The sequence below is a fragment of the Apium graveolens genome, chromosome 1 (genome assembly GCF_009905375.1).
Source record: "Apium graveolens cultivar Ventura chromosome 1, ASM990537v1, whole genome shotgun sequence".
NCBI classification, from domain to species: Eukaryota; Viridiplantae; Streptophyta; class Magnoliopsida; order Apiales; family Apiaceae; genus Apium; species Apium graveolens.
Window position 1 is genome coordinate 6,249,876 of NC_133647.1, and position 14,418 is coordinate 6,264,293.

Sequence of the window (14,418 nt, forward strand, 5' to 3'; positions counted from 1 at the left end):
TGTTTAAATTCGATTTTGATTCTTGAAGGACTGTTTGATGATTATGATTGTTGATTGTTGTTCCTGGGATCAATATGATCATTTTGATGTATAGGTTGTGTAGTTTTGATTCGATTTTAGTTAAAACCGGACTTTAAGTTTTGTTAGATTTTTCAATTCGAGTTTCTGGGTTTGATTTTGATTATCTGATGTTTGTAAGATCGTGAATAGCTTAGGTGTTAATTTATCTTCGTTTTGGTAGCAAAATCATAAGTTTTCGTTGAGTTTTGAGCAGAATCGAACTTCACCGGAAGTTTTCCGGTTTTTCACCGGTTTTAATGGCGAATATCGCCGGAGAAGACGAACTGCGGTTCATTTGAAGCTAATGTTGATTGATTTGTTTTCTTGGAAGTGCATAGGATGATTTTGGTGCAGGAATCGATTCGAACGATCCTTTTTTTGCCACGATCGGAACTGGCCGGAGTGGTGGTGGCCGACCGGAATCTGGGCAGAACTCCGACGAGTTCTTGCATGTTCTTGGCCGACCCGACTTCCCGACCCGTTTTATTCTAACACCCACCCGGTTTTAATCCTCAAAACTCATTTCCTGTTTTCCAGAATGTGTTTGTCTTTTCTTTTTAAATTTAATTCAAAATTCAAATTCTGTTTTTAAAAATCATTTCTTTTAGATTTTAAAAATCATTTAGTTAATATTTTTAAATCCTAAAAAATATTTTCTTAATTATTTTAAATTTTAAAAATTATTTCTTTTATTATTTTCAAAAATCCATATTTGTTTTATTTATTTATAATTTTTTAAATTAATTATTTATAGATTTAATTAATTGGTTAATTCATTTAATCAATTAATTTTATTTATAAATAGTTAAATAAAATAATTTTTTTTATAATTAATTTAGATAAATCCTAAAAAAATTGTTTTTGAGATTTTAAAAATTATATTTTGGTATTTAAAAATCAATTAATATTATTATTAATTGATTTATTCCTAATAATCTTATTTTATTCGTAATAAATAAACCGTTCGTCCGTTTAATACGAAACGAACGCGTACAGACACAGAAAAATATTCTGCTTTCATTAAAAATACTTTTGAGACCCAAATCCTTTTGTTTCGAAAGGTCGCTTGTTTTACGAATCATTCTGAGTCGATTTTTGATCGATAAATCATATTTTTTGACCCGATTTCAGTTTTAAACTTACCTAGTCTAACTTTTTGACGAACTGAGTCATAAGTGATATGAATTATATAATACGTGGATTATGTGCTTACGTGTTATATGAATTACGTGTGTAAGTGGGTCAATGGTCCTGTGTTGGATTGTCTTCTTTATGTGTGGGCTATCGTATGGGTAGACGATAGGATTTTGACGCGCAGTTCGTCGAGTTATTATCGTTTATACGATTAAAGTTATATATTTTAATTATAGATGCGGATCATTCGAGTTGATCAGGACCAGATGGAATGGATGAAGACTAAAGTTGAATAGTATGGAATATTGAAGTGCAACACTCTATGAGCAGCAGGCCAAATGATTAGTAGAATAAAGGCGGTGATGTTTTGAGACAGAATGTCAAGATAGATGTGTCGTTGCGAGTGTGACTAACTGCTAAAAACCCAAAGGCAAGTATCCCTATCATCACTTATTGTTCAAGTGATATTTATTTTAAATCTTCTTATGCAAGTATTGTTTTCCCTATTCTCCGTTCGGAATAGATAATTGTTTTACATATCGCTGAAGTAAATGATTCTGTTTATGCAAGTACTCTTCTGCTATTCTATGTTCAGAATAGCTAAGTGATTTTACTTATCAAATTACTGGTTTTATAAATGTTTTGGATTTTGAGAAAGATGATTTGGTTGCGAATATTCCTACCCAAGTAAATGGGGGAATAAAATTATTTTGGGTTTCGAATATTATGACCCCTTCTCAATAAAAGGTTTTAAGATTGGATCATAATTACGTAAGTGACCGGGATGGACGGTGCAACGGAGGGCTATTTCTAAGTGTCATATGAAATATTATGACATAATTTTTGCCACAGACAGGTATATTGCCTTTTTATTTGAGTACTCGTGTTTTTGGGGTCATGTTTCTACGAATCATGACTCAGTGCTATCACACGGACTGATCAGCATGTGATAGTACGTCCGTCGGAGAATGATCCCAATCTAAATTATCATATCGTTTTTGATATTCATAGAATAAATGATTTATCAACTGTTTCTGTTCTGGATAAAAGGTAAAATGCCATTTTGATTCAGTTTCTGCTTGATGTGGATATTTAGGTTGTTGTTAAATATCAAATATGGTATTAGTATAGATGATTAATATTGACTTCAGTATGGGATGTTGTGAGCATCAAAGTTCATATTGATATCTAATTTGATATGACAACAACATGAGTATTAATATCAAGAGTTCGGTTTTGAATAAAGTCGATGATTCAATCCATAATCATTCTTGTTATTGTTGTTTACGATATTTCCGTAAACACTGTTTTTACGAGTTTTATTCTCGTCAAGATTCAAAGTATTGCTGAAGCGTTTCGCTCGAAAATATCAAAAAGAGTTTTGAATACAGTGAGAAACAATTATCCGATTCTTTAATAAATTTTTTGTTTTAGCAATTATGTTTTTAAAATGATCTGCGCTATTGCAGTTGTTGGTTTTATATCAAAACGACCCTATATTTGCTACAATGATCTTGCTGAGCATTTCTTTCGCTCATACTTGCCTGTTTTTAAATTTAACTTCCAGTGAGGATTAACTTGCGCTGTTTAGCCGCATAATTCGAGGAAGCAGAGAAGAAGCTTTTGGAAGGTGGTTGGTCCAGGGTTTGCGGACTAGTGTAAGTTTTATTGTATAAAGTTGTTTATATTATATTATATTATAATTGTGTATTTTGTAGTTGGGCCTAGTATACTTCTTTTCAAAGTTATACTAGCGGGTTAGTAGTGAATTGGAATTTGTTAAAAAGAGTTTTAAAAGAAAGTGAAAATTTGTTTGTGGAATTTGGATATCTTGTTTCTAGAACTGTAACCTTAAAAGATCTTGGAGTAGTTGGGGTCATAAATAATAATTATCTTCCGCTGGTATTTATTTATTGATTTAACAGGTTAATTTAGATTGAGGTTTTATAGTGACGACCAAATGCTCTTACCCCAGATTTGGGGGCGTTACAGTTCACCCCAAATGTCGGACGCGTCCCTGCCCCCCGAATGAGGATAACCCACCAGATAACAGGACAGGTGATCCCAAGCTCTTGGGTGCAAAGTGCAGGATGACTCCAAAGTTCTCCAACGAGGACAACCGTTGAATACAAGAACAGAGCTCCCAAAGCACACACCAAAGTTAACCCCACATCCCCAACGAGGATACCCGTTGAATACAGGAGGAGGCCTTCAATCATCAGGCATAGCCTTGGAGGCCTTCAAGCTTTTCACGGACATCCCCTCCTTGACCGTCTCAAGGAGGAAATTCTTCAAAGAGTACCTGCAACAAACACGTTAGTAAAGATAGCTATCCATTGCTCCCTTCCAAGCATGCCTTTTTCCTGAATAATCCTCATGAGAATGCACTGACCATACACAGGGCGCGTCCTAACTTTTATGAAGCCTGTATTGGTTCCCCAACAACCACCTCTCACAGCATTCTATAGTGACAGGATGCGTCCTAATCAGGACGGGCGCGTCCTCCAGCTTATATTACCAAAAGACCACAACTACCAGATATTTTCACCATCGTGGACGCGTCCACAATGCCTGGGCGCGTTCTACCCTTATCATATGCTTCCAAGCTTCCTTACTATCAGACCATCCTCCACAAAACATCTCCTCAATTTTGGGCGCGTTCTGTGCTCTTAGACGCGTCCTCACCTTACTCAATGCAATACCGAGTTTGACCGTAATTCTCCCGTGTTTGACCCGCATTAATCCAATAACAAATTTTGGGTATAACAACTACCCCCAAATTCCATTTGCAGTTAAAAACAAGACTGAAATTTTTATTTGAAGAGCACAAAAATTTGGATTGACCCATTTGTAATACATGAGGACGCGTCCTGTTTCCTAGATGCGTCAAACCTTTAGACATTCAATATCGACCGTTGCGTGATAGCTGGTGTATACGTCAGCATCCTTCTCTTTATAAATATCCCAAGACACAACCCCCATCAATACTTTACTTTCTTTCAAGAACCGCCATCGCCACCCTTTTAAGTAGGAGTCTTTAAGTTCAGAAATCCGGTGATTTATCCGGCCATTTCTCGATTTTCTCAGCTTAATCGAATCCCCAACTCACAAGGTACGTGACTCTTTCATTATTTCTTAATTTCATCGAACAAATCGTTCGTAATAGGCAAAACCCGTTCATATACTTCGCATACCCATGAACTGTTCTTCCTATTTTATTGTATGTATATATGTATCTATCCGTAATAGGCCATTTTTTGCCTCTTTGATCTTGAACTAAATGTTTTTAGGGTTTAAATGAACTTCCCCCAAATTGATTATAGTCGATTAGAATTCCACTGCATTGTAACCATTTTGGACGCGTCTACCACTGTGGGCGCATCCTGTTGGTTATTTTTAACACAAATAGAGTAAATGCATTATCATACTTAGGACGCGTCACCTTAGTTCATTTCATTCGATAGAATTTTTAGGACGCGTCCTCACGACACCTTCTCTTTTCCTTGCTTTTACACATTTTTAGTCTCTATTCTTTTATAAACATGGACGCATCCTCAAAGTTTTCTTCCTTCTTATCAGCTGGAGGACGCGTCTTTTTCTTCCCCTTTCCACCCATTCAAGGTTCTCAACAAGCGCCTTGGGATTTATTCCCTACCTTCTATTTTCTTTTCGCCCGAGCTCCCCGAAATTCACAGGACAAATTCTTTCCTTGGAGCAGAAACATGCGTCTTTGAACTCCTCAAATCAAAAACATCAATCATGTCAGATTCCAGTTCTGATTCTATGGATCACGTCCCTATAAGTTCGAGAATGAAGAAGAAATGATTAAAACGAAAAGGAACTCCAATTCTCAATACTAGGGCAGCCATTGAAGATTGGTCTAATGATGAGATTGTACCCACAACCAACCAACAGCCCCTACGCATGATTGTTTCAGATGAGGACGCGTCTCCCTCACAGGACACGTCTGCTTCTCAGGACGCGTCCCCTCTCAGCGTAAGCGAATTCGAAAAGAGGGTTCCTGACCCTGATGTATATCCTGTGTCCCCTCAGAAATCCGATCCTCCCCTAAAATATTGGGAACCCTCAGATGTCGAAGTGGATTGTGATTGGACAACGCTGGGTGCTCTAACAGAACCAGAGAAAAATGCCCGGAGGAAAAAAGAAAACAAGCTAGCTTGTGTAGCCCTTGCCTCCACTGTAACTGACTTGGAGATCCAGTGGTGCATGAAATACTACGACATGGAGGGCATCTGGGTACACCCTCTTCGTACAATGAGGCCATACATTTTCAACATTGGGAATCAAAGGATCCCCAGAATGGTGCTCACACCAAAACTGATCTCTCTAGGCATAGGCGCGCCCTTACACCCGTTTATCAAGAGGATCCTAAGATGGTACGATGTAGCCCCTGTGCAACTATCCCCTAACTCTTACAAACTAGCTTGGGATTTGTATATGATGTATCACAACCTTGGACTGGGCGCGCCCTCTATGAAGAAGTTCAGCTTCTTCTACAGTATCAAAAAATCCATCCCAGGCTATCATTTCCTAGGCTATCATTTCCTTGTAGTCAATAAGTGGTTGAATAATAAAGGTTTCAACGAGGGGAAAATCAGCCATGAACGAGACTGGAAGGAGCCTTTCTTCTACATCTTTAATGTAAAGCGAGCCCATTTCCGTTTCAACCTTGAGCCCAATAAGTCCCACTCTTTGGACGTGTCCTGTAGTTATGACGCGTCCTCTTTCTTTTCCACATATCGTTATATTACTTACTTTTCCCCTTTTTTCTTCTAGACAAAAGGACCCAAAGAGAACTAAAAGGAAAAAAGAAGAAAAGAGCGGAGAAAGTCTTAAAATATGTTGAGGAGCATTTCAATCTCAATGATATGATCACAGAAGACAACCTCAAAATAGTGGGTGCGTTATCTGCCCGGGTTGGTTCTGTCTGCAAATTTCACGAGTTTCACAACGGAAAACCTGTACTTACAGCCTCAGAAAAGGCTAGGGGCCTCAGTGCCACAGAAGTGATTGAGATTGATACTAGTAAGCAATTTGATTTAGAACGAGGTAAGTACATATGAGAGAGGACGCATCATGTATCATTGGACGCGCCCAAAGCTACAAATTTAGCTTCTCATTTCAAAAGTACCAACTCAACAAATTTTTTTAGGATGCGTCATATATATATCTGGCCATCCTCTTTCACGCACAACTTAATCTGATTCGTAGATGTTTCCCACACCCTTATTTTTGGGTTTGGACGCGCCTTAGTCCTGGGACACGTCTTATTCTAACATTTAGAACTTATGTTATTTGCCTGTTACTTATATTTTCCCATAGTCCTCGTTACAGTCAATGTGTCCTTAGGTAGGACGCGTCGTAGGTTTAGGACGCGTCATCTTTGCTTTATTTGACATATATACATGCATTCCTCATGTCTTTGCATACATTTGGCATATCTTCATGCTTTTACGTGTCTTTATATTTTTCTTTTTTGACGCGTCTTTCTATTAGGACGCATCATCTTATCTTGATATATCCATTAATGACACTTCTTATCATGTTTATGTCACATATATGACATCTCTACCCAAGAGGTTTGCCATTGGGGCCACCAAGAAGCTGAGGTCCAGGAAGCAGGCTCATGTGAAATCTGATCCAAAAGGCTAAGAGCCCCACCCCTGTTGTGACTCCTCCGCCTCCACCAAAAATTGCTGAAACTACATTATTGGACATCCCTGAGAAGGAGAACGTGCCCTCAAAGTGTCAGAAGACTGTACCTGATGACCAATCCTTCGTCCTCAGATATTTGGGCGCGTCCTCGGCGGGTGCCTTCACAGAAGATGAAGTAAGGGGCTGGACTTTCAGAACCGAGCAGCAGACGAAGCAAGCCATGGTGAGGGCTGCATCTGAGCTTCATTTACATGCCATGCAAAGTGCCAACATGGCTGCCAGACTCAGGGCACGTCTTGTTGTCACTGACACTGCTAAAAGCCAGGATGAAGAAAAGATCAAACTTCTGGAAAAGAACACTGCCTTGCTTATCTAGGAGAAAGATGCTGAGATCAAGCGGCTCCAGGAAGACAGGACGCGTCTAGAGGGTGAAAAGGCGATGCTGGAAGGTAATGTCGCCTCTGTGGAGAAGGCCATAGAGAATGTTGTAGCCTTGAACTCCACCATGCTACTGGAGTTGGACACTTTAAATGATGACAGGTTGTATGGATGGAAGGAGGAGAAAACACTGGTTTACCAGAATGGTTTTGCTGTTGGTTTTGAAGAATGGTGTTCTGGGTTCATAGCCAATGACCCAGAATACACTTTTTCCAAGTTTGATGAAGACACCCAGAAATGGGTAAATGATTTCAGAATCAGGGCTGCAGATTCCATCAAAAACAAGAGGATCATACTTGGCTTGGAAGAGGATGACACGTCTCCTGCGCCTTCTCCACTTAATACTCAGCCTCCTCCACCAGGCAACCAGGATAAGCATCAGGACGCACCCCCAGACTAGGACGCATCTTCATGTTTATTTTTGAATTTATTCTGAACTATCTCAAGGGTGTAGGCCCTTTTTAAGCCTTGCAAGTTGTAAACTTTGACTTATTATTTTCTGGATTTCATCTACCTGTACTTTTCATAAGGCTTTCCTTTCTTAATTACCTCCAGATGCATTCTTTTACTTTCTTAATCTTGCTTTCTCATAAATATGGGCGCGTCCTACGCTGAGGACGCGTCGCCTTTGAAATCTTGTTATTCTTTTTACTATCACAGGTTAAGTAGATGTCCTTAATGGGCGCCTCCTCGTTAATTGGACGCGTCTTTGTTTGTTTTATTTTTGAATTGTCTGGATAATATATTCTTAATGAGCATGATATCATGCTATACTCGTGTATTTAGATAAGGCATAAAGCATGAGGGGCGCGTCCTAGTGCCTGGACGCGTCTACCCTTTATTTTTGAAGATATTTTTAACCTCTCAGACTGGACGCGTCCTTCTATAGGACGCGTTCTTGTTTTCAGTTATGAAGTACATAATTAAATGAGCGTAAAATTTAGAGGAGCATCAACCAAGATTAGTTGGGCGCGTCCTTAGACACAAGACGCGTCTTAGTTTCATTTTTACTTGAGTTCTATTGTTCCCTATACGAATCATTGCTTCCACAAATATATATACAGAACTACTTCTTAGGGCGCGTCCTGTGGATAGGATGCGTCATACGGCAAAACAAATCAACAAGTAAATAGCCTTTGGAAAATTTCAAAGTTTTTATTAATAATGCGCTCTGGTGTCAAAAAGTGCACCAGTCCCACGGCTACTATGCTCTGTGGGGAATTTATTTGAAAAAATGATCCTTCAATCAGTTCCAAGGTAAGTAGTACATGGACTACCCCCCTAGGCTAAGAGGAATTTTATTGCTTCTAGTCTATAATCTGGGCACAACCCTAAGTATATAATAAAAAGTTATGTAAGGGGCCAAAGCCGCGCCTTACTGATAATACTTTCGGAGATGTTCCACGTTCCACGCTCGCGGAACCAGCTTTCCTTCCATATCCTCAAGGTGATAAGTGCCTTTCCACAAGATTGCTTTTATCTTGTACGGTCCTTCCCAATTAGCTCCAAACACTCCATGCTGGGGATTCTTTGTGTTTGGCATCACCTTCCTGAGCACCAAATCTCCTACCTTCAGCAGCTGTCCCTTTACCTTCTTGTTATAGTACCTTGCAGCACGTTGTTGATATGCCGCAAGCCTCAGCTGAGAATTTTCCCTCATTTCTTCCAAAAGATCCAAATGAAGCCTTTGATTAACCTCTGCATCTTCCTCCGTGTAACGATCTCTGCAAAGCGATCCTGAACCAACTTCCACAGGGACCATAGCTTCATAACCGTAAGTTAGCATAAACGGAGTTTCTTCTGTAGTAGATCGTGGGGTGGTGTTGTAGGACCACATTACTTTTGGGAGTCTTCAGGTCAATTCCCTTTGCGCTCTTCCAGTTTGGTCTTGAGGATATGCTTTATTATTTTATTCACAGCCTCTGTCTGCCCATTGCTTTGAGGATGATAGAACACTGCAAACTCCTTCTTGATTTCAAGATCCTCACATAACTGTCGCAACTCCTTGCTGTCAAACTGCTTTCCGTTGTCAGACACAAGTTTGTAAGGGATTCCAAATCTGCACACGATTGAGTTGAAGATAAAATCTCTGATTTTCTTTGCGGTGATAGTCGCCAATGGCATAGCTTCTACCCACTTAGTAAAGTAATCAACCGCAACCATTACATACTTGACATCCCCTTTAGCCTTGGGCAGTTCTCCGATAAGATGTATTCCCCATATGGCAAACGGCCACAGGCTTACCATAGATGTCAAGAGTGTCGCTGGCATAGATGAGTAGTTTGCAAAGCGCTGGCAGCGATCGCATGCTCTGACGAAATTCACAGCATCTTCTTTCATTATAGGCCAATAGTATCCTTAGCGCAAAACTTTCATCGCCAACGAGCTACCCCCCGAGTGATTGCCACAAATTCCTTCATGCACCTCCCTTAAGATATAATTTCCTTCCTCTTCATCAACACATCTAAGCAGCGGTTGATTGAAGCCCTTCTTATACAGAATTTCATCGTATACCACATACCTTGTAGCCTGATAGCGGAGTCGCCGAGCCTTGAACTTATCTTCGAGGAGTGTTCCCTTGTGAATATAAGCGAGAATGGGTGTCATCCACGTTTCCTTCGGCACCTCATCCACTTGCATCATCTTTACCTCCGGGATACTAGGAATCTCATGGATTTCTAGGGGTATAGATCCCAACAACACAGCTTCCTGCTGCGACCCCATTTTTGCCAGGGCATCTGCGTTGTTGTTCTTCTCCCGCGGTACACATTCCAACCTAACTTCTCTGAACTTTTCAATCTGGCGCTGCGTGCATCTCAAGTACAATTCTGTCCGCGGTCCTCGAGCTTGAAACCCCCCATTCACCTGATTTACCATCAGCTCCGATTCACTCCTCGCAATTAGGTTTCACACTCCCATTTCCAAAGCGATCTTTAGGCCATTAATCAATGCTTCATACTCTGCATCATTATTTGTTGCATAAAATTTGAAGTGAATTGCGCTCATCAGATGATGGCCTTCCGGAGACACGAGTACTATACCCGCACCTCCTCCTCCATTGTTAACTACCCCATCCACATGCAAGATCCACCAGGGATGTGGAAATTTCTCCAAAGACTCCTCTACATGAGGAGGATGCAACATTACTAAAGCTCTGTCATCAATTGCAGAGTCAAATTCCAACAAGAAATCAGCTAAGGCTTGTCCTTTAATTGCTGTCCGGGGCATATATTCCAAATCAAACTGTCCCAACTCCACAGCCCACTTCAACATTCTCCCCGATGATTCCGGTTTGTGAAGGATTTGCCGTAGCAGGTATGCCGTACGGACTTAAACTCTATGGGCCTGGAAATATGGCCGTAATTTTCTTGATGCAAGGATCAGGGCATAAACCAGCTTCTCCATGCTTGTGTAGCGAGTTTCAGCGTCGTGCAACCGCTTGCTCACATAGTACACTGGTGACTGCTACCCATCTTCCTCTCTTACCAGAACAGTGCTGATTGAATACTCAGATACTACAAGGTACAGTATTAGAGATTCCCCATCTAAAAGCCTTTTCACATTCTGGTGTCCATACGAAGTCTTTCCCTGCCAACTTAATTGCTTTAAAGAATTCCTTGCATCTGTCGGATGATTTGGAAACAAATCGATTCAGCACGGCGATCCTCCCAGTTAAACTCTGCACCTGTTTTACATTGGTGGGTGATTTCATATCCAACAACGTCTTGATTTTTGCGGGGCTGGCTTCAATTCCCCTATGATTAACAATGAACCTAAGAAACTTGCCCGACTCCATGCCGAATACACACTTTTGTGGATTCAACTTCATGCGAAACCTCCTTAGAATGTTAAACATTTCCATCAAGTGTCTGATATGGTCATTCGCCTCCTTGGATTTTAACAACATATCGTCCACATACAATTCCATAGTTCTCCCAATCTAATTTTTGAACATCATATTCACCAACTGCTGATAAGTTGCGCCAGCGTTAACCAAACCAAACGACATTCCTATGTAGCAGTATAGCCCCCTGTCAGTGATGAAGGACGTATGCTCTTGATCGGGACCATACATGGGAATCTGATTGTAACCAGAGTATGCATCCATAAAACTTAGCAAGGCATGTCCTGCCGTCGCGTCAACCAACTGATCAATTCGTGGGAGCAGGAAGCTATCCTTTGGACATGCCTTGTTGAGATATGTGAAATCTACACATGTCCTTCACTTCCCGTTCGGCTGTTTCACAAGCACTGGATTTGCAAGCCATTCGGGGTAGAAGAATTCTTTGATCAACTCCACTTCCAACAACCAGTCTACTCCTTTTTTAATGCTATCGCCCTTTCCCCGCTCACCGGGCAACGCTTCTGACGTATGCCCGTATAATTTGGGAAGATGTTCAACCGATGACACATTACTCCTGGGTCAATTCCCACCATGTCTGAATGACTCCATGCGAAGACATCAAGATTTGCAATCAAGAAGCGGGTAAGGCTTTCCCTCATTTCATCACTTAGTTGGGATCCCACTTTCAAAACCTTGCTTGGGTCATCTTTGTCGACCGGAGCATGCATTGTATCTTCGGCCGGCCCCATTTTCTCGGCGGGCATATCCTTAACCGGGATCTTATTTCTTAGGTTTCCTTAACCTTTCTCAATACATTATATTCCTTTTATGATCCTCTCTTATAATCCTTGAATTTAAATCCTTTTTATTCTGTTACCTTATACTCAATTCCTTCTGTATCTGGTAGATTTCTGGGAAAAATCAAAGTGTTCGGATTTGGATTCTGACGATCTTTACATACACTTATATACCATATAGAGTACTAATAAAATCTCAGAATATCCATAACATAACCCCTACATAGTGTGGCATGAAAAGTTTTCTCATTCAGAAAAAACACTATTCATAAGGGTTTCAAAAATTTCCAAAAATTGGGGTTATTACAGTCTCCCCTCCTTTAAAGGATTCCGTCCCGGAATCAAATAGAAAATGAATAGGGATACTCTCTTAGCATTGCACTTTCTAACTCTCGAGTAAATTTTCCCACATTGTGGTTCTACCTTCAAACTCTGACTAGTTTGATAACCCTTTTCCTAAGCAATTGTTCCTTTTTCAATCTATAACCCTTCCTGGTTGCTCCATATAGGTTACGTCGGGTTGCGTGTCTATGTGCTCATATGCCCCTATTTATCTGGCATCCGAATTATACTTCCTTAACATTGATACGTGGAACACGTTATGAACTTGCTACATGTTCGGGGGTAGGGCTAGCTCATATGCTAACTTCCTAATACGTTTAGTATATCCAAGGGTCCAACAAATTGTGGACTTAGCTTTCCTTTCTTTCCGAACCTCATCAATTCTTTTCAAGGGAATACTTTTAACAATACAAGGTTCCCCCTTCATACTGTTTGTCCTTTCATTGTCAAACCAGCATACTTCTTATGCCCATCTTGGGCTACTACCTGCCGTCCTCTGATTAAATCTATTATATCCCTGGTCCTTTGGACTACTGCGGGTCCGAGCATCTTGTGCTCTACAGCTTCATCCTAACATAAGGGAGATCGACATTGTCTTCCCTCAAGGATCTCATACGGCGATATCTCGATACTGACATACGATCGATTATCGTAAGAAAACTCAATCCGCGTTCAGTGACCATTCCAAATTTCTTTCAAGTCTATTGCACAGACTCTCATTATAGCTTTTAGCATTAGAGCTTTTGCTTCTCAATACCCATTCTTTTCCAGTTCGTAATCGCTACTACCTTCCTTTCCTAATATTATACTGGTTATACTTTTGCTCGTTAGCATTCTATAAACTTTTAATAACCACGTCAACCTTAGTATCACAAACGCGTTAGAAACGGAATACCACCGTACTGATACTACTTCCTTTAGCTGCTTCCATCTTCGAAAGCTTGATCCATCATATAGAAGTAAAGGAATTTATTGAGAGATCACTATGATCATGAACACTTGTTACATTGCATAGTTAGTACAGAAGGTGGCCAGCCTTTAGTACTTGACAAGCAATTAAACAACATGTGGTATCCTACTAGGCTTCTATCACACAGATAGATAGTCATTCAACAATACCTCCCCTTCTGGAAGGGTTGTTCTTCTCATCTTATATGAAATGAAAAGAAGAGAAAAGAACGAATTGAAAAGAATTGTATATATGAAAAAATAAATATACTGCCACAAAATATCTAGCTTGGAACCTACCTCTGAACTATAGAGGTTTGTCATAGGAGAACAAAATATATGTGTATATATATCAACATCAAGTATTATCGCATCACATTTCGCATGCTTAAATATTTTTGCTATTCCGTCCATCATTCTATGGACCCATGCTCTTCCTCGAGCTTATACACAATCACCTTTGAAACTCCCTCGATATCGAAAATCGAATCTGGGATCTCATTCTAGACATCATCGTTACTAGAATTCTATGCGTGCACCGCAACCTTCCTCATATAGTAATACGACTCTCTTTTCATAAGAGGAAATAAATATTCAATAGGTAGATATTCTACTTAATTAGTCTATCAATGATAACTTATACACTACCACGACCCGATTAGTGGTACTCAATCTCAACATCCATTCCAATACAACTCTCACGGTTGTAATCAGCTCATTACTTGCAGAATCATTGCTGCTTTACTATGGTCCACCACTGACCTACTGTCGTCATTCACTTCCCATGAAATCTTAATATCTAACCATACGGAGTCCATACATATCATATCGAATTCTTCTAAAGAGTTAACATAATCACCATTCATAATTCATGAAGAACACTCCAAATTCTGACATACTTTCATGACATGAAGCATATAAAATTGTAGAAGAGTTTCAATCAAAGCACTGATAGCAGGTTAATACCATTCTTAATCATATGCCTTCAATAGAAGACTTAACTCAAAGGTTCGTCTAGTCCTTTTTAAAACATGGTCCTGGCTTATCTCAAGATAGTATCTTCTGAGATAGATAGCCCGCACATGGCGATTACACGAATTAAACCTTTACTAACTACTATTACGGTTGGGTATTGCACAGTCATCAGAAGGAATGTCAATCTTCTAAACCATAATACAA

At 39.9% G+C, this 14,418-nt stretch overlaps 2 protein-coding genes across 2 annotated transcripts; both read right to left on the reverse strand.

Moving 5' to 3' along the window:
- Window positions 1–8,683: 8,683 nt before the first annotated feature.
- Window positions 8,684–9,145, reverse strand: LOC141665285 (uncharacterized). The gene has a single exon (XM_074471461.1). It carries the CDS (start codon window positions 9,143–9,145, stop codon window positions 8,684–8,686), a length of 462 nt encoding a protein of 153 aa, XP_074327562.1.
- A 521-nt stretch (window positions 9,146–9,666) lies between these two features.
- On the reverse strand, window positions 9,667–10,185 carry LOC141666392 (uncharacterized). The gene has a single exon (XM_074472733.1). The coding sequence runs from the start codon at window positions 10,183–10,185 to the stop codon at window positions 9,667–9,669; it is 519 nt and encodes a 172-aa protein (XP_074328834.1).
- Between the last annotated feature and the right edge of the window lie 4,233 nt (window positions 10,186–14,418).

Excerpts from the sequence above, each read along its gene's own strand:
- LOC141665285 (XM_074471461.1), bottom strand. The coding sequence starts at position 9,145 with ATGTGGTCCTACAACACCACCCCACGATCTACTACAGAAGAAACTCCG.
- LOC141666392 (XM_074472733.1), bottom strand. The coding sequence starts at position 10,185 with ATGGTAAATCAGGTGAATGGGGGGTTTCAAGCTCGAGGACCGCGGACA.